Source organism: Motacilla alba, chromosome 2 (assembly GCF_015832195.1).
Source record: "Motacilla alba alba isolate MOTALB_02 chromosome 2, Motacilla_alba_V1.0_pri, whole genome shotgun sequence".
NCBI lineage: Eukaryota > Metazoa > Chordata > Aves > Passeriformes > Motacillidae > Motacilla > Motacilla alba.
The window spans coordinates 113,475,245-113,495,863 of record NC_052017.1 but is presented as its reverse complement, the minus strand read 5'-3'; the positions used below and the strand labels follow the sequence as shown (position 1 = coordinate 113,495,863).

The window sequence follows — 20,619 nt, the reverse complement described above, 5'->3', positions numbered from 1 at the left end:
TGCCTTTACTTGCATATTTTTTGTTTGTTTGTTTATTTTTTTTTTTTAGCCCAGCTGGCAGAACATGGTCTTTATGAGGAATTTAGAAGTTCTCTTTCTGCTTGGAGTTAATTAAATCTTAGCTGTCCTCCATACCAGGGAAAAATTTAAGGCAGATGCATAAGAAGGACCAAACTATTGACAAACACCTTTATTTTTTCTCTCAAGAATTAGGGATTTTTAGTACCTGAGGAAAAAAGGTAGTAGTAATATGATCTGCATAAATACCATAAATAGTTTAAGAAATGTATAGGAGGAAAATTTTATTTATATTACCCTTATTTGTAGAACAGGAACTCATTATTAAGTCCTGCTGTACCTGGGTAGGTATCATTCTCCCAGTGTCAAACAGGGCTTACTAGACTGCCAGAATGACAGTTTCATACCTTATTATGAAGGCAGGTCCTTATCATGGCTTTTCTCAGAGTAAGGCATCCAAAAGCCCTGTGTTTCACCACCCATGATACCACTTTATTACTTCTACACTTAATACATTATCCAGCATATGCTGACTACTCTTTTGTTAGGCAGGGTCTCTTGTGACATTACATGAAATAATCTGGCTGACCAATTTTAGATGTCACTACTTCAGCTATTGGAATAGGGGGTTGAGTTGGGAAAGGCTATGACCTTCATTTTGTTTCTTTGAATAAGTAATTTTAAGGTCATTTGGACAAATACCGTGGGAATCAACACTATCTATGAGCTACCTGACCGGCCACCTGCTAGGCAAAATCCAAAGCACATGATCCTTAATCCAAGATCCACTGTGAAGAAAAGCATATCCCAAATACCACACATATCTTCCAGTAAAGATACAAGGAGGCAACTTCTGATAGAAGAAAAATTTCTTTCTCCTGCAATTATCTCTGGAGAAATCACACTTAATTATAAAACATGGCCAACTTCTGTGGTACTTGGGGATACAGAGAGATAACTTGTTGTCCAGATGTTGAAATCTGTATTGAATATTGACTTTTGAAAGAACTCTGCATATGCCAACACATTCATTACCCACAAAAAGGTTTATGCATGTGAATGTAGCACAGTGAATAGTACCCCTTGTTAGAAACCCCAGAAATAATTATGAGACTGGAAGCAGAGTCCTAGGATGCCTTCTGGGATTCTGACAATTTCCTACTTTAGCCTCTCTCTGGTGTTTATCACTGATGAAATGAAAAGCAGCAAACAGGCTACCAAACAGCTCAGCTTTCTTTGGTTTTCATGTCAAGTAATTTTTCTGGGATGGGTTGTGTTGCAATGTGTTGTGTCCCTTCCTTAAGGACCCAGAGGAGGAGCATCTCTGCAGCAAGCACTGCTGTGCTTCCAGCAGAGCTGCCCTCCTCCAGCAGGAAACCTCCCAACATCACCGTGCCTTCCCCTCACAAATACTGCCTGAACCAGAGCTCGGTAAGCAGCAAATTATACTGCACTAATAAACAAAAATTTCTCAGCAAAGTACCTGGTTCCATCTAGTTTGGTGAAGTTTATTAAGTCAATTTCCTTACCTAGAGATTTGCTGAGTATGTTCCTGCAATGCCACATGTTGAATGTCCTTCTAAAGGCTTGTGCAAGAACATCTGTGAACCTCCTGTGGCAGGCACATCTCGTCAATAGTATTAATCCCTTACTTACAGCCAATGTGTTTTCTCTTGGGTTGGTGCAGAGTCTAGCAATGTGAAAGCTGAACTAGAAATAAATCACAAGGAAAAGCTTGCCCAAAGAATCATTTTCGACAAGTAAAAAGGAATTCTAGACCCAAGAAAGGATGTGAACAAAACCAAATTAATCAATATTTTAAGTTAGCAAATTGCTCTGATTTTAGAAACAGTGTCAGCCTCTTGGGGCTTTACAGAGGCCAATTGGTAGCAATAATCAGCAACAAATGACCTCACCAGCTCAATCAAAAATGACCAGCCTGCTTTTCCAGACCCGTACAAAACTGGGCTGATCTGTACCCATTTGGGTCAGAGAATGAGATTTCCCCGACTCAAGGAGCAGCTGCCTGTTTCCTAACATCCAGCTTTATAGCAGCTTTTCTGGCAGGCTGATTTCCTGCAGCTGCCAAACTGGAGGAGAAAGAGATACTGATGCTTTCTACCAACTCCTGGCTGGAAATTTTCCTACACCACAGAAAACCAAAGCATTTCATGACCTCTTCTTGTCTCACAGCAACACTAAAAGAACTGAAGTGTTATTTAGTATTGTAATTGATTCTCAGGGTTTTGAACATTAAAATTTAAAGGACCGAAACCTGAAAGCTGCTTTTGATGCAGATGTAAGTAAAGACCTACCAGTGAGCCTTTTCAGTGGTTTTCTACTCCTCATACACATATGCTTGCAGCACCCAGTTGCAGAGTGAGCACATACAAAACAAAATAGATGAGCACACTGTAAAGACTATTTAGACTGTCTAGCTGAAGGTGCTAGGAGACCATGGTTCCTTCTAGGTTGTATCTACTTCTAGTTGCTTGCCACCTCATAAAGCACAGCAGAGAGAAAACAGCCCTGGAATGTGGAGAAAAACTTCCTAACACAGCTGATGAAGGAGCCAACTAGGGAAGACACCCTAGTTGTTTGTGAACAGAAAATGACTGTTGGAAACCATCTGGGGCATGCAATCATGCAATGAGTTTTTGATTCTCAGAGAAGGGAGCAGGTGGAGGAGTAGGAGGGAGATGTGTCCAACAGAACTGACACTTTGGACACCCACTGGACAGATTTTGGGCTGTTTAGGAGCCTGGTTGATATGACTGCTTTGGAACTAAGTCTGAAAGGCAAACAAGTCCAGAAAGGCTAGACATTCTTCAAGAAGGGTCTAGAGCACATGTTTTATGAGAAACAGCTAATGGAACTGGGGTTGTTTAGGCAGGAGAAAAGGAGGCTCAGTGGAGGATCGCATTCCTCTCTGGAACCTGAAAGCAGCTTGTAATGAGGTGAGAGTCAGTCTCTTCTCCCAAGTAACAAGAGGAAAAGGCCTCCTGTTTTGCCAGGGGAGCTTTAGATTGGAGATGTGGAAAATTTTCTTCACCAAAAGGGTCGTCAACCATTGGAAGAGGCTGCCTAGAGGAGTGGTGGAGTCACCGTTCTGTGGAAAGATGTGTAGATGTGGCGCTCAGGGATGGGGTTTGATGGTGGACTGGGTAATGCCAGGGTAACAGTTGGACCCAATCTTACAGCTCTGAGTTTAAGAATCACAGCCACTGAGTGCTCACAGCTTTGAATAGCTAAGCCCTTTCTCAAGAACAGAAAACCTCTTCTGACTTCTGAGAGCAGCTGTGACTTCAGCATTTGCTTTGTGTATTTTGCTGCTTACTCAGACACCCTACATTGCCCCTTCCAGCCCAGGGATACAAGGGTGGCTGCAGCTCCGCAGAGAGGTGCTCAGAGGCCCAGCTGTGCTGAAGAACTATGGTTATCCCCTTTTCCCTCTGCTATTGGGCAGCTGGATACATGCCCCAGGGTAGAGGTCTGTGTTAGCACTGATGCTGAGGATCACACAGAGGCACCTGCTGGAGGGGGGGAAGAAGGGACATGGAACAGTTGCTGAAGGGAATTACTGTAAAGACGGCCATTCAAACAACGCCTTGCAGAAAAATATATTTCCTTGTGTTCACCTACACCCTAGCAGACTTCATAGTCAATCCTCAAGGCTGATGAAGTATTTTTTTCCATAAATCCCAGCAGTGTTGAGGTAGGAACAAGCAGTCCATCAGCACTGTCAGCACCAAAGTGCAAAGTAGAACATGAAGCACTAGAGACTTCTGGGATTAAAGTGTCTGTCATCCATAGGCTTTTGATGTCTAAACAAAACAGCCAACAGGTATAGAACCCTCAAGACCTGTTCATTTTCAAACTGAAACTCAATGGGGTTTTTCCAACATCTTGAACTGTCACCTTTAACTTAAGAACTACCTTAGTTGACCTGTCACATAAATACCAAAACACAGCATTCCTTAGATTATCAGTAACATCCATTCAAATTCATTCAGCATTAGGAAAAAACACGGCTAGAAAATGCTCAAAACTGATATTGCAGGATACGGTAAATTCACAGAGTAGCCCCTACCTAAGGATTTATCTTGTTAGCTTCATTCTATCCTTTTGTAACTTATAGATTGAAGCAAGCACTGTATGACTGACATATTCCAATGTTTAATAAAAATAGGAGAAAATGCCACTCTACTTGTAATATGCAGCCACATTCGCTGACAACAGCTGCAGGCAACTCTGCATACAAGGACTGCTCAGGGAACCACGTTTCAGGGGAAAAAAATTTAAGATCCATGTGTGACACAGTATATTACCAGCAGGCTATTTCCATAAAAACACTGCAAAATCTTTTTTTGCCAAAGCAATTGATATCATTTTATCAATTAAAAATTTTTAGATTCTTCAAAGTCAGGCATGAGCTGATGGCCCCTATTGTCTCTACACTATTTCTATTAGTGTAAATTTGTCTTAGAGCTGTGAATTGCTTTTAGAAATGAGGTATTGACTATCTTGAGCATAATCTTTTTTGTCATTACACATCACCTTGTTACAATTGTTTTCCATTTTGACAGACACTAGCTCATTTTTTTTCTATGCAGAATTCTGTTGTGTTCTGCCAGTCATTTGATATCAGTAAAATAGGTAAAGACATAGCTCAAGGGCAGTGGGACTTGTAATGATTGAGGACCTTCAGAACCTCAATTCTTCCAAAAAAGGATTTTGAGATAGGAGTCATCAAGGTAGAAACCTAAAGGATAGAGAGAAATTAATTATTCACAATCTGATGGTTTGAGTTACTACGTATGGTATCATACATGTCATACAGCAATTAAGTGATCCACTGCATTTAGTTAATATAAATGCAGTACTTCCGTTTTCTTCTTCATATCAAACAGGTTGCAATAAGAGTTAAATATTCTGAAGCAGCCAGCTTCTTTTACTTTTTGCTATGTTAATACTTCCAGAACTATTTTTTACAGTTGCCTGAGATTCTTCCAAGAAAACAAAAGCCTGCAATGGTGTTTTTCCACACAATAATTACTTCTGTCATGGCTATTTTGGAAGACCAACTTTAAAGAAGTAGATACTTTTAACATGAGTTAAGGGCTGTCTCCAAATGCATTACAGCAACATAAAATTTTGTACTCTAAATTCATCTTATCTGTCCTGTAAAAGTTTTACCAAAAGCTCATATATGCACTTGTACTTCATCACTTGAGTGCAAAAGTTTCATTACAAGCCCATGAAAGAGACTTGAAGCAGCAGCAGATTCAACTCCCTGCCTTGCAAAAGCTTCAGCTAAATCCAAAGAAATTTTCAGGACTCTAGAGCTAGACAACTTGGATTCAATGATCCTTGTGGGTCCTTTCCAAATCAGCATACTTTGCAATTCTGTGAACTTCCTTTGAACATCTTCAAGAGCACAGACTCATCCCAATTCTGGTAGCAGAAAACTCTGAGCCAGACAAGGCCTTGCACTGTAGGGTAACAGAAAAAATGAGAAGGCAAAAATATACAGATGGGAATCAGGATATTCACCTAGACCAGGGAGAAACCCTACAGCTGCTGTTCAGTGCCTAGTTGTGATCAAATAACCACACTGAAAAAAAAATCTATCAAGGACCATATTCCAAGGCTTCTCAGACTGCACAGAAATCTCCTATTTCCTAGCAATGATTTAGACTCCTGTCCTTTTCTGATTATAGCATAGAGACAGGACCAATCTTTCCTTTCTATTGGATGAATTCTGCTACCTCTGTGGAAAGAGACCAAGAAAGCTTGAAAGAGCTAGTAGTGGGTGGAGTGCTTCTGTTTTCAGTCTGTTGTACAACAGCACCATCCAGCTGTCAACCAAAAAATTATCAAACATTAATGCCACTATCCAGATTTGGTCCTTGTATCACAAGGAAAATGAGTAATTACACATTTAAAAAAAACCAAAACAACAAAACCCAACCCACAGGTCCCTTCTCTGTTTCTTAATTAATTATATTGATCCACTGTGTTACCTTTTCTGGGTTAACATATAAGAGTGTGCTTTAGGGAAATTAAAAATGCAGCCCAGGTTGTTTGTTTTTTTTTTTTTTTTGTCCAGTAAGAATGGCACACTGCAGCTTACCTCTCTTTCATGAAGTGTGGAATGTAAGCTCTCAGGTATGAGGAAAAGACCATTATTTTTGGCTCACAACCAAAGGTAGTTAATCTCACTACAAAAATTAATGGAAAAATCTCAACTCATAAGAGCCTATGTTTAAGCTATCACACTTTACCACTCGAGCTTCAGCAGTGAAAGCAAGACCAGCAACCTCAAGTGAGGGATAAAAATAAAAACTCATACTCAAGTAACAGATCACTCCTGAGAGACATTACTACATGAGGAAGAAAACTCCTTGCTCCCCCAAGATTTTTCATAAACTTGTGTTATTTAACAGTAAGGAATATGCAATGGAAATAAATTACATTCCCCACAACAGATGACTGATTACTTGAATTAAATCAACAAGGTCACTGCTTAAATTGCCTTAAGTTCTACACTAAATTCATTTTTGTTGTAACATCCACAGGGAGCTTACCATGTACATCCACTGATGATCAGAAGTCTAGTGTTAAGACTACTGTTCCTGCATTACCTGTGTTTTAGCCCATCCTGTGATCCCACATTCTGGCACTGACACCTGAAAGCTGTAATGCATCTCCTTCTCTGATTTTCTGAAGACCAGTACTCGTTCTTTGCAAACACTTTACAAAGCAGCACAGAGTACCTATCAATGCCAAAAGACAGGCCAGTCATCCTTTAAAAGAAGACAACATTAGTGGAAGCCTTCTGAGCAAATATTGTCAGGGAAAAAAAAGAACTTATAAGTGCAACAGTTAACCTAAGAGAAAGAGCATTTCTACATGCAAAGAAGACCTGAAAGGAAACCCCAGGATAAAGGAGATAACATTAAGGAACTTGAGCTTATGCAAAGAAGAATCAGCATACCCACCTCAAAAATGAGATGTTTTTCTTGCACATAAAATATGCTGTAGATTTTAACATGAGCCCAGAATTTAAGAGCACAGCAACAGAAAAAACAGCAAGCACTAGAATAGTAGTTAAAGCCATAGGAGCAAAGAACATGTCCAAAGATACAGCAGAGGTGGCAAATGACAAACCTGTGCCAAGTAGGAGAGAAGGTGCTCTTAGACACCAAGGGAGGCAAAAAGCCAGAAAGGCAGCAAAGGCACTAGAGTCTGAAGAGACACAGCCCTAAGGAAGAGGACAACAGCTCCCAAAAACTGCAGATGAACAAGAAGATCAAAGAGAGGCATGGTTAATGAGGAAGTATTATGGCTAAGTTTAATGAGAGCAAGAAGTTCTCTCACTATAAAAGAGAGTAGAGAACACACACCCTTCAAAAGCAGCTGTATTAGAAAGTCACTGCAAGACTACGACATTAGATCAGAGATGGAACAAAGGTACTAGAAAAAAACTGCAATAAGAGACCAAAATGACAAAACCAGTCAAAAAAGAACTGGTGTCAAATGGGCAAAAAAATGAGGAAAGACTGGTATGTAGGAGGGTATTAAAAGATAGCAAGAATGTGGCAGAAGAGAGAAAGACCTTGAATGTAGAATGAAAGTATCTTCAGCTCCACACACAGGGGAACAAAACAAAACAATAAACAAATAAAACCCCCCAAAAAAACCCCACCAAAAACCAACCAACCAAAGACAACAAAAAAAAAACCCCAAAAACCAAACAAACAAAAAAACCAACCAAAAAAACCCAAAAAAACCCCAACCCCCCCCCCCCCAAAAAAAAAAACACCCAAAAAAAACCCAACCAAAAAGAACCCACCCCAACTACAAAAAGAGGAAAATGTCAAGGTTTGCACTTTAGGTGAAGAGAAAGTAATCTAGAATGAAGAATTTTATGGTCTTGATGGAAGAAAGTACATTTTCCTTGCCAGGAACTGACAAGAGAACTTGTGACATGTTTGAAGGCTGTACAGCTTTGCTTGGAGAACTGCATACTCAAAAGGCATAGAGTTACACACTCATTCCAACAGAGAGGGTAGGCTCAATCAATTTCAAAACTCAGATGTAAACAGAGCAGAAAGGAAGAGCAAAAGCAGATTTTGTGGAGTTACTAGTCAGATCAAACAACAAGGAAACAGCCTAAAATCACAGCAAGCATAGAAATAGGCCTACAGTGGAAAGAAAAAAGACAAGCCAGACAGGAGAAACAGAAAGCCATGAAGTCTTTCCAAAACAGTCTAAATAGAGAGACAACACTTTTACACCATCCTTCATGAGGTCAGCCAGAGTTCTGCCAAGTTGATCCCAGTAAGAACTAAAGGATTTCACATGGAACCTGAGCTCATGACAGTAGTTCTTCTGTTTTATCACAGGATACAAGCTTTTAAGCCAGAAGATAAAAGGTAAAAAACACTGTTTCCACTAGACAGCAACATGTTTACATTTATTAGTTGTTCAATTTAGCTAAAGAATCAACCTTATTTAAGATTAGAGTACCTGTTTAAATTGAGCTTTGTAATCTCGTATGAGTAAGCATTTCCAAACCCCAGGTTTCAGCTGTCCAGAGTCTTAGATAGATGTACTATAGTTAAACCTGCCATGTCACTCAGAAGATCTGCTTACACGTCTGCAAGTCCCCCGCTGCCTGCCACCAAAGTATCTATTTACTATCCACAGAAATTACTATGCAGCTCAGACCTGAGGAGTTCAGTTTTATCTTCACCAGTCTCTCTAAGCTTTTAACTAGCAGAGCTTGCAGATCTAACTTACTGCAAGCTTCTGCTGTCACTGACAAGTGCAGTGGCAGACCCAGTGACAAGCTTGTTAGATTTAGGATTTTAATTCATGAACAGTCTTGTTTAAACTGGGGACACAGAATTCAACATGTGAAAATAGTGATAAAATCACACATGGTAAATCCATACTATTGAGCAGAACAGCTGAGTGCAAGAAACATGTTGCATGTACCAGCTTCTCAACCTGTTCCAGTCTTAGAACCACACTGCAATGCTCACTAATCCATCTTTTCAAACAGGCTTTCTTCAAGTCCCCTTAATTTTATATTTAGCATTTCACAGCAAGGTAGTTTCTTCTTCCAAAAGGTTCTACACAAGTTGCATTGAGACCCATATCTTCCAATAAAAAGAGGCCAGGTTCCTATGACGGGAAGTAGGAACAAACCCAGGAAGTTCTATCCTAGAAAGCTCACACATTTCAAAATTTAAGATCTTATTTTAATCCAACATATGGCAACTGTAAAATCCAGTTCATAAAATGGTAACTTGCTGCTGCTGAGTCTTCATATGTACAGTGACAACAGTCAATCAATTCAGGTTTCTAGTCAGTAGGGCTTCCCCATTGATTCCAAGATTTTCTTTCTTTCTTCTGCTGAGGGCATCTCTGGTTTCACACCATTTCTCTTCCTTTGCATCATAATTCCATGCTGAAAATAGAACAAAGTGACCATGAGAACAGATTTCCCTGAGCTCTGAATCAACAAGATTCTTTGATAGAAAAATGCTTTATATATCAAGACCCAGGTACTCTAAAAGCCTGATTAGCTGATAACTAAATGCACTAGTAGTTAGTTCAAGATACCTGATAGTTTACCTTGCTGCTTCATTTCCATTACTCTATGCCAGACCAATGCACAATTGTCTGTAAATAGGTTTTGTTTGGGTTTTTTTTTTTTTTTGTAATTTGCACAAGTATTTAAAGGCTAAGCTGAAAGCTCTTTATTTCAATAGTATAAGGAAACAGCAGAAAACAGTTTAACTGCACATAGACCCTCATGGTATTTCTCCACCACCAAATAAGCTTTATAAACATGATCAAGCCAGTAGGAAACCAGATAACCTTACCTTGCCTCAGAATTTTTTTCACTGCATCAGTTTAAAAGAGAAATTATCACTAGAAATATGTGACTCAAGTTCAGAGGAAAACATCAGGTACTGCAAGAACACTGACTCACAATCTAAGAGAGTAAATCCAGAACAATCAAGTGAAGTACTTAGATGTGCATGTGCTTAAGTCTTACAGCAACACTTACTTCTACTACCTGGGCTGGTAAGTTACCATAAAAACATCATTAGCTGAGTTTGAAGCGTTCAGAAAGCAGCATGTCAGAAGTAATGTACATAAGGCAAAGCAGGGAGTAAAATGTAGAAAATTTACTGTGCTTACCCAGAATTTTCTGCAGTTTTTGTACTTCAAAAAATAATCAGTACACATATCCTTGTTATAGTTGTTGTCATTCATACATTTTGTAGTGGCATCTGTTTCCTTTAATAGGGGAAAATATACTTCAGAGCTGAGGGAAGTTACTGTACTCAGTGTTTAAATATTTTAACAAGTCCCAGAATATCTGTGAAGATAGGAGTGAGCTCTTCAGATGAAAGAACACTATCAAAGAGAGCAAAGTTACACTTATTACAAAGGATCATCAGTACTTCCAAGCAGTGATTTAATTTGGAGATAACAGGGAACAGTACTCTTCAGACAGTAAGTGCAGAATCCACAGAATATTTGTTTACAACGATGCTTGGTATAACTCACAAAAGACTTTTAAAAAATAACCAAGCTTGTCTAACCAGATTTCAGGCTCTGGTTTTAGGGACAGAAAATTTAAGAGACTGCCAGCAGTTGTATTGCTCAAATTTATAGGGAATTAACTTGTTATTTCATGCTTATTATAATGGAAGATTTTCAACCCTTCCCATCTTCAGAGTCTTAAGAAACTTTTAATGTAAAATGCTATAATGCCAGTGTTCTAGCCACAAAGCAGTTCTGTAGAAAGTGAATTATTTAACATTGAAATGTACAGACAGAAGTCTCAATTTGATCATCTTACCGCTAGACATGGATTTATATCGTGATCTCTAAGCTTTTTTGCATGCCTGGACATTCTAGACAGAGACTTGTACCTTGGCTAGAAAGGGAAAATAAACAGGTTAAGTATCTACTTTTAACAGTAACTCAGGATTAAGTCTGAATTTCAGGATGTAATAAAGGCCTTCTAGCAACACACAGTTTTGTTATCTTTAAAAAAACAAAACAAAACAAACCCCAACCTTCTTTTGCAAAGTGTTATTTCAAAAGCAGTAACAGCAAGACAACTAGCAAGTTTAGCCCATCACCAAGACCACTCACTCCCTAATAAATTCCTGCAGAGAATGGAGCCACTGCAGCAGCTCTCACACCAGCCTGGGTATCATGGAGGAAGTGACCATGTGTAGGAGAAACAGCTCCATAGAAGCTGTTCACAGCCAACACACTGTAGACACTTCAATTAATAGTGTGTGGGAGGAACGTACAAGTAAACTTTTCCAGATTTGTTCCTACTCCTTAGCTGGATCACATCTGCATTGTCACTGAGTTTTCCCAGGTACAACAAGTGCCCAACTATCTCCTGTGTTGCTATAACAAATATTTAATACAAAAACAAATGGTTTCACCGCAAGGTGGGACCAGACCCACTTACACTGCGTATGACAGCTTGAATCACATTTTTTACCATTTAGTAGTTTGACACTGACTCTGTAAGTTTGAGAGACACAGAGTGCAGTGCCAAGACTCTACACTGATCCAAGATGATGACATCAAGATGAACAGCAGACCCTCTTTCCCGTTACAGCTTCCTATACATTGCCTCCAGCACACATACGGCGATACAGGTATGTGATCCAAACAAATATTAAGTCTACCAAAAAAAAAATTAATGTTGACCAGATGACTGCTTGAATCAATGCAATCAGAAACACAGGGCAGAGGGAACAAATTAAAGTACTGCTAATGAAGGACACAACTTAATCTCGTTTTTTACTTTCTCAAAAAAAAAAATCCATGCTAATTCTTAACTTAGACCTGTTTCTGTGCACATTAGGGAATGATAAGTGTAAGTCTGCAGTAAAAAGCCTGTTTTGCTTGATACCAGATTAAAAAAAAAATCAAATACTGCTCTTTATAGCTCATAGAAAACCATGTTTTAGATGGGGTTTCTTCTTTGGGTAAGAGTAAACTATTTCCAACAAACAAGCCTTAGGTTTTACAAGCTATGCATGTATACTTTTCTGGTGTTTGGAGTACTCTTTGCTTTCCATATGATCATCTTCTGCAAATGGGCCTTTTAATTAACAGCTTGGGGGGGGGGGGGGGGGGGGGGGGGGGAATGCTTTCACTTTCCTTTGAGAACTATCCAGTGCTTAAGTTAATTTCACAAGCCAGGCAAATGTTCTCTTTTTTGATGGGTGGAGGTGCATTTTTGATCAGGCACTTCCAACTCAAATGGAAACACAAGCAAGTATTCTAGCATCATCACAGACTTCAAGAAAGGAGAAGAGAGAAGCAGGAAACAAAAGCAGCATACCACAATGCCTCACCTAACTCATCTCAACAGATACAAGATTTTCAGATGTTTACGTGTGTCTGTCTGTGTTATAACTCTGCAGTTCATGGCTATTACTGCCTAAGCAGACATGCCTCAAGGTGTACAGTGTCACCCTGACTTCAGACTTACTCTCTGAAAGAATACTTGCAAGTCATAGGATGGGCCGTCATAATCAGTGTTCCTTATACAAATTGCACTCGACACTTTCAGTTTGATTACACTACCAGAGTCTGCAACCATGCCCGATCTGAGGAACTATGCACACAATCCATTAAACACCTACTATACGAATAAGCAGTTCAGGTTCTAACGAAGATGCACAGCTCGAAGCAGGCAAATCCTTAAGCATTCTTAGTACTACCCAAAAGGTCTGATAGCTCCTGCGCGTGTTGCTCTCTCCCCCTCTCCGAAGTACTTCAGACTTGAAACATTATCAGCTGGAAGGGCAGGCGGGTCACGCCGAAATGCTGCTGTGTGACTGAATGAGCAGTTGGGCAGGAAGCGAGCTTCCCCCTCCTCCCAGGTTTTGCACATGTACGGGCTTCCCTTCCTGCTTTCAGATTACAGGTCAGAGCCCAACCACAACCGAAGGCTTGTCTATGCCACAGTTCTTAATTATGCTTTAACACATTAACAGTTGTAAACTGTACCACAGAGAACCAGGGCTGCTGGGCACTCTTTAACCCTCGGGCTCTTTCAGTTCATAAACCATGAGGGCACTTCGCTACAGGCTCCCGCCCATTGAAAAGCGTTCGGTCTGCTTTAAATGCACACACATAGATACAAATTCGCTAATTATGCTGCAATATAGACCAGCTCATTAAAACTTTGAACCCCGGAGCCAAGGCCGTACTAAAATTCCTACGGCATTTTGGCCTGTTACGGCGGCGGAGACGGGAGGAGGCAGCCGGCCGTCCCTGACGCTCAGCACCACGGAGCTGCCGCCTTGCCCAGCTCAGCTTCCCGGGGAAGGCCGGGGGCCGTCCAGGTGCGGAGGCGAGGTCAGCGCCCCCCGCCCGGTCCCTGCCTTCCGCCGCCGGCGGAGCGGCCGGAGGCGCCCGGTGACCCCTTCCCCCGCCCCGGGTCGCTCCCCGCGGCCGCTGCCGCCGCCTCCCCTCGGCACCACCTGCCGCCAGGGAGCGGTGCCCGGGCCGCGCCGCCGCCGGGCCCGAGCGGGGCTGTCCCGACCCGCGGGCGGCGAAGGTCGAGCGAGACTTTTCTGCGCCGGCCGGGAAGGGGAAGCGGCGGACGGGCACAGCGCGGGTCGCCGGCGGCGGCACTCACCTCCGTCCCCGGCCGTGTCCGCTGGAGCCCGGGGCGGGAGCGGGGCAGCCCGTCTCCAATTCGAAAGACGTCAGCGGCTCGGGCAGCGCGCTTAAGTACGGGCGCAGCCTACCCCGCTCCCGGCCCCGAGGCTCCCCCCGGCCCCGCGCCGCCGCCGCCCACGCCCCGGCGGCTCTGAGTGGCACGGCCGGGCCGCCAATGGCGGCGGCGCCGCGCCCGCCCCGGCCGTGAGCGGCGCCTCCTTCCACCAACGGGGCGGGCGGCGCGGGCCGCAGGCGCCGGCGGCGGGGCGCGGCCGCGGCCCTGACTGACTGGGGGAGGCGTCCAACCCGCGGTGCGTGTGGGCGGCGGGCGGTGTGGGCGCGGCGTGTGCGGCAGGCTGGGCTGCACCGCAGCGCATACACTACAATGGCTGCTGGAAAGACGGGAAAGCAAACAATTTCCAGGCCCGCCGCGTCCAGCCCGAAATATGGGGAAAAAATTACAGAAAAATCGGAGAACACTGTAAAGGGTGGAAACGGGGCGCAGAGGGGATGCTGAGGCTCCCGCGGTGAGTCTGCTGCGGGTTTGGGGGGCAGGCGCCGGGGTTTAGCAGGGAAATATCAGGGTTATTTAAATTATGAAGGGGGAGGAGGAGAAGGAGGGGGGAGAGGAGAGAGGAGCAGCGAGCAGTGAGGAAAAGTTTGTGTTAACCATCCCTCCCTTCCATCCCTCTCCCCCCATCTCCCGCAGCCCCCCGCCGCCCCGCGTCGGACCCCCCCGGGGGGAAAAGCAGGGGAGGGGAGCCGAGGCGAGCGGTGCCCCCCCCCCCGCCCCCCTTCCCCTCCCTCGGAGGGAGAAAGAGATGATTTTCAGAAAAACCTCTCTCAGGAGTTTCCTCCACTCCTCCCCTCCCTCCCCGCGGCGCTCTGCTGGTTCGCGAGGAGCGGGCGAGGCGGCGGGGCTGCCCGGGGGACGGCAGGAGGGCGCGGGGTGCCCGCCGCCGACCCCCGCGGCGGCCCGGGCCCGGGGCCGCGGGGCAGGAGCAGGGGCAGGAGCGGCGCGGCCGCCCCCTCCCCTCCTCGCCTCTCCGGAGCCTGTGCTGTGAATGCAGTGACAGCGGCGAGAGCGGCGAGAGAGGGAGCGGAAGACATTAGAGACCGCGGTGCCGAAAAATGAGGGAAAAAATTAATATAAATTCGCCCACCGCCTCAAACCGGACAAATTTCGCACAGAAATTTCCCCCGTGGACCCGGCTACCCGTGGGGTGTTCCCCGGACCTGGCGGCTGCGTCTTTGGGGGGATCCGGAGTGACTTTGGGGCACTCGACCCCCCTTTCCCGTCGTTTTTTGGACAAAAGTTTTTTTTTTCGTAATAAAGAAACGAATTTGCCTGCTCTCCCCCTCCGAGTAGCCCAGGAGCTTTTCCCTTCCCCATCGGTGTGTGTTTAGAGAAAAGTGTGAACCCAAGTAAGTGCTGAGTCGTGTTGCATTGGGGAGGGGGGTTTGCTAACTGAAAGCAGGAGAGATCCGGAGAGAGAGAGAGAGAGAGCAGGGACAGCTTGTTGTCAGTATCATAAACAACCAAAATGGAGGGAGAACTGAGGCATATAACAAAATAAAAATCAGAAAAAAATGCCAAAAAATACCTAAAAATCGGGGCTGCTCCCCCTTTTCTTCCTCAAGGTAACAGTATAAAACCCGTGTCTTCCCGAGACCGTTTTAAGGTTTCAGGGAGCAAGGAGTTAATATTTATTATTTTTTTTTGTTGATGAATTCTTTGGAAAGGCAAAAGCCTCTTATAACTCGCCACCGACAATGAGAAAACGTGAAAATCCCTTTCAGGACAGAGAGGTAGGGGGAGATGATGGTGCAGAAAGTGTATAACTTGGGGGTAATGTGGAGTGATCCTAGATAAGATAAATGCTGGATGTGGTGCTTTATAACTTCCTTTTTTAATGCTTTTTTTGTGTGTGTGTTTTTGGGGGATTTGGGGAGATGGGGGCTCTTTTCTTTTCCTCTGTCTTTTTCTTTCCTTTTTTTTTTTTTTTTTTTTTTTTTTTCGGACCGGAATGTAATGCTTTTGTAGTGTCACTTTCCTGATCTAATTAGGATGTGTGAGGCAAAGAGTAAACCTTTCCGGTTTATAAAGTGCATTTTCGTTGCCTTTGAATTTCGAGTTTTCTTGGTGGCTCACTCCTCTATTTGAACTGGATTCTTGAGAGTGGTGTGGGGTTGAGCTAATGCTCCATAGGGAGAGCAGAGAGGGCTCGGGGGCAGGGCACCTCTTCTGCCGGTGGTTGCTGATTTCCCTGGCACGTTCAGTTCACCTGTTTGTCTCCTACAAAGAAAGTATTCTGCAGTCTCCTCGTTTTATTTATATGAAATAATGATGCCTCATCTCGCCTCACATTGAAGTTAATGCGAAAGTGCTGCTGATGTTGGTTCCACGTGGGATCAGGGACATAGCAGGGCATTTTAAAGAGACAGCTTCTCTTTTCCTAGGGTTATCATCACCTTTGCAGCACCTCTGCCTCTGGCAGAGGGGTGGTTCGTTGTTGTTTTTTTTAATGGAAAGGTATCAAATCGGCCCTAGTCTGATGAATTAGGGAAGGATAGCAGGGGGAAATGTGCAGAATCGTTGGGATCAAAGCAATTCTTTTGTGTGTAGCAGGTCTTCAGGGGAGTTTTCTTGGTGTGTTAATTAAAATGCAGTGTTTTGGAGAGTGTTTTTTGGATTGTATGTTGCAGAAATGAAATAGTCTCAGGTTGTTTAATATTAAGATCTAGTGCTGTTCTGCTAGTTGTGAATTCTCTGTGAGATGAATTCCCTGTGTGTAGGGCAATTTCACAGACATTTTGTGAAAGTTGTGAAGTGCGTTATTTTTACTTTGAATACGTTCAGTTTTGTTGGGAACACGTGAGTTTGTTCAAAAGTTTATTCTATGCCTAAATCTCCTAAACCATCCCCAAAGGTTTTGAAAATACTGAACAATAACTGCAGGTTTTAATTGGCCAAAGTAAAGGCTCTTTACAAGTACACCTTAGGTGTGTAGTTAAAACATCACTTGGAAGAATTGCCTCTGGCTTTATTTAAAGAAAGAAAAATCATCCTAACTGTGGTCTGGTGTCATGTATATGTGTGCATGTGTATATGCATGCATACTTTTAGCATGGATTCTGGCTGATACTGGTTTTTTTCTTAATTTTTAACTTGTAAATGTTTAACTGTGATGATGCGAAACGCTCTGCTTGTGCCTACATCTCCTATGTATTTTAATTTTATTTTTGAATGTCCTATTTTAAAAAATTAGCATCGCCTGTTAACATGGCAGTTTGATACCCTTGTGAGGAGTTGCAATGTTGCCTTTACACTTGCTTTGTTTTTGGAGTCTTTGTACTTAGCTGTAGATTGAAAACTGAGTACAGGTGTGCAGTTCTTGAGAGGGGAGATGGGTTACTGAACTTGGATGGAGACTCTTGCAGCACATGTTTTCTGTGAATTTGTGGAAGCTGAGTAGGAGTTGTGATAGCCCTCTGTGTTGAATAGCATGTGCTTGCAAATGATGTGTACCCTTTCTGCAAGTGTGACCAAAGAAACTTGTTGCCTAGGATAGCCTTGTGGTTAAAGATTTGGGCAGAAATCTCAAAGTTTTCCAGTGACTCACAATTGTGAAAATTAAATCACATTAACTACTCTTAGGTTAGAAAAAAGGATCATTAAGGAAGAAAGATTAATAATTTTGTATAAGGGAATGATATTGAATGTGTTTCCAAAACTGCCTTTTATGGTTTAGAGATCTCTTTTATAGTTAGTAAGAATTCAAACTTTAAAGTTCCTTTCTGAATATTTCTTAAACTGATCTATTATTTTTATTGACTGAAGTAACATTACCCTGGAATGCATAGAAATTTGATAAATTAATAGCAGTTCACCATATGTTGGTAGTTTTAATGCACCAGGGTAGATAGACAGATGGTACTAGATGTGCAGAACTAACTTAAATAAACTAGTTAATGGAACTGAGAACTCTTCAAATCCTGTTTCTGTGACCATCAGTATGAAATGCTTAACATGTCTCTACATTTTTACCTAATTTGGAGCTTTTTAATCATTAATATTTTAATGCTGAAAATAAGTATAGACACTAGTAATAACAATGTGAAAGAAGCAGCGTTGTGGAGTATCTTTCTTGAGTTACAGCTGTGTATTACAAAGTAAATTTGGTGTATCCAACCATAGTACAAAATTCAGGATTTAGGGTGGAGAAAGAGGAAAGGGTGTTCTCTCAGAATTTGATACTCTTCTAAACTGGATTTAATTTTAAGGTATAATCCAGATGGAGATAATAATAGCAGAAAAAAAATGTTGTTTAGGATTATTTTTTTACAAACTTACTCTTTTGTAGAAAACAGAATTCTTACAGTGAGGAAGTGTGTTTTTTAAAATAAAAATACAAAGTAACTTCCAAAGCTTCCTAGTTCTAAGAGTTAAGATAATCTTCTTTATTATGTATTGGTCTGATTCCATACATGATAAAGTTTAATTTTTTCAAGATTTTCTAAAACTAAAACACCTGAGAAACAAATACTATGGTCTGTTGTTGGTAAAGTTAACCTACTTTTTCTAGGTAAACAGGAGAGGTGTAAATGTATTAAAATGCTTTTTAGAGACTAACCAATCCTGTCCAGTAATGTTTAAAAATTAATAACTACAGTATTCTACAACAGTACAAGCAAATACAGGAATCTAAAGTGGCATGCATTCTGCTTTCCTTGAATGCTTAGCTCAAATATGTCTCTTGGTGTGTACTTTTAATTTAGTAATTATCCTGGAAAATTAGTTTTCAATGTAGAACTTTTGAGATTTAAATTAAGAAACCTTTAAAAAGTTTGTGTAATTCTAAAAGGCACTGCATACTAAGTGCAGCCACTTCTAATGGTTGTCCATCTCTGCAGCTGGTTAGTCAAAATGGTGCCCTAAAGTCTCCTCCTTTCAGGGTATTGCGTATGTTTTAAAATTAATGGGTTAAGGAGGGCACTACTCATGTTCTAAATAAAACACTGTTTGTAGCTGTTCAAGGTTAATTTTGTAAAATAGATGTTTTTACTAAACCATGAGTTTTTAAAATTTTCTGTCTATAACCCCTTAGGTTGTTAAAACTGTTTTTTGGGTTTTTTTAACAAATACCTTTTGGTAGGGTTCTTGAACAAATTTATATGTTTACCAAGCAGAAATATTCTGGAAAACATGAAATATGTTCAAGTACTTAGACCATTCTCAAATCAGTATAGACATAAAAGGAGCTAGCAGTGGCCACCACTGAAGTGATAGAGACCTTGCTTTCAAGGAGTTATTCTCCAAATATCTACTACTAGTAAGGATTTAACTTGCAGAGCTTTTGAAAGAAATGTGCAGTATTTATCCACTGAACTGCTAAGCATCTTTAACTGATTACCAGATGTTTAGGTAGCCTTAAAAAACTATTTAAAAATAATTCAAATATTAGAACAAAGTAACATTTGTATTGATCAAACATAAAATGTTTAAATTTCTGAAGTATTGGAGTGTTTTTTTTGCAGTTATCTGGGCATTTTGATAATAGACAATTGCGTATTTTCCTCTAATCTAAAAAAACTCCACATCTAGAATTTAATTCAATTTATATTGATTTTTAAATTGTGTGATCTTGTAACTTGAATGTAAAACACTGATTAACTCTCAATATAATTTCTTACACAGATGCTTTTTTTTTTTTTTTTTTTAGTTGTCAGGGAATATAGGGAACATTTATCTGAAATTGCATAGATTGCAGTTACTAATGTATTTTAAATAAACAGTTGTCCACCAAATATCAAATGCAAAAGATCCTAATTGTATGCAAGTTCAGAAAACCTAACATTAAACAGAACTGTCACCATTACTGCAGATTCAGTTTTATTTTTATTTAGTTTGTGTTGTTAAAGTGTTTTCTATCTACATCTGCATTACTGTTCACCTGTTATTGTCTCATCTTAGGACACACAGCAGAAATTAATAGAACTAGAGGGAGTTTTTGACTTTTGAAAAGATACAGCATTATTTTTAGAGTAGTTGTGTGCTCACAGTTTTAAAGGATGGGGCCTTCTCATAGGATGTATTAAAATTTTTAATATTTAAATGGACCCTGCGTGTCTAGCAAACGGTTATTGTAGGATCATGGCATTAAAATTAACCACCATATATGTCAGGGGTTTGAAGTGACTGTGTAAGTACATACCTGACAGTGAAGAGTGGGAAAGGATATATAGTTATTCTCATGTTAAAGTAATAAATCAGTTTGTATTATAGCCTTCTCTGTAGCCTTCTTCTCTCTCCTTCCTGGTTCATTGCCTGCCCAGAGTGTAGAGATACCTTGTCAAATACATTAAAGAACATGGCCAGAGTGATGAGCTGTTCTATTCATGACCAAATCTGGTGGTTTTTATAGACTTACAGGGGGGCACAAAGAAAAAAAAAAGTGGCCCAATGGGTATTTGTTTAGAGGAAAGGAAAGAGAGAGGAAAAAAGCCCACAGGTTTGAACTATTATAAAACCAAAAAGTGAGATTAAAAAACGAATGCAGACAAGTGTGGCTCTAATGCATACAACAGTAACTCAGAACTCTGAAGTAAAATACCTCAAATCAGATTTGAGAAAGTCAAGTGGGAGTCAGGAAAGTAAAACCTAAGAATTGCCATCAGATGCAATTAAGAAATAACTATGTAAAAAAACCTGGAAAAATGCAAAAAGTGTCTGTTACAGTAAACTGAATTGCTGTAATCTTCTTTTGCACTTAATGTGCTAAATTCCTCTCTCAAGGAAAATATCCCTAGAAATCAGATTAGAAAGTGTTTAAAGGGAATTATTTGTCAAAGTTGTTTTTTCACTTAAGTTAG

The 20,619-nt window shown here is 41.3% G+C and overlaps 2 protein-coding genes across 4 annotated transcripts in view; one reads left to right on the top strand and one right to left on the bottom strand.

The window, feature by feature from the left end:
- Positions 1 to 8,258: 8,258 nt before the first annotated feature.
- Positions 8,259 to 13,872, bottom strand: CHCHD7 (coiled-coil-helix-coiled-coil-helix domain containing 7). Its single transcript, XM_038161637.1, has 4 exons — positions 13,724 to 13,872; positions 10,904 to 10,981; positions 10,237 to 10,335; positions 8,259 to 9,496 (listed from the first exon to the last, which is right to left on the bottom strand). Exons 2-4 carry the CDS (start codon positions 10,955 to 10,957, stop codon positions 9,395 to 9,397), a joined length of 255 nt encoding a protein of 84 aa, XP_038017565.1. The 5' UTR covers positions 10,958 to 10,981; positions 13,724 to 13,872; the 3' UTR covers positions 8,259 to 9,394.
- A 195-nt stretch (positions 13,873 to 14,067) lies between these two features.
- Positions 14,068 to 20,619, top strand: part of PLAG1 (PLAG1 zinc finger) — a 52,350-nt gene continuing 45,798 nt past the window's right edge. For all 3 annotated transcript variants that reach the window (XM_038161590.1, XM_038161571.1, XM_038161581.1), the window contains exon 1: positions 14,068 to 14,273. The gene's annotated coding sequence lies outside the window, so the exon portion shown is untranslated. The remainder of the gene's footprint in view (positions 14,274 to 20,619) is intronic.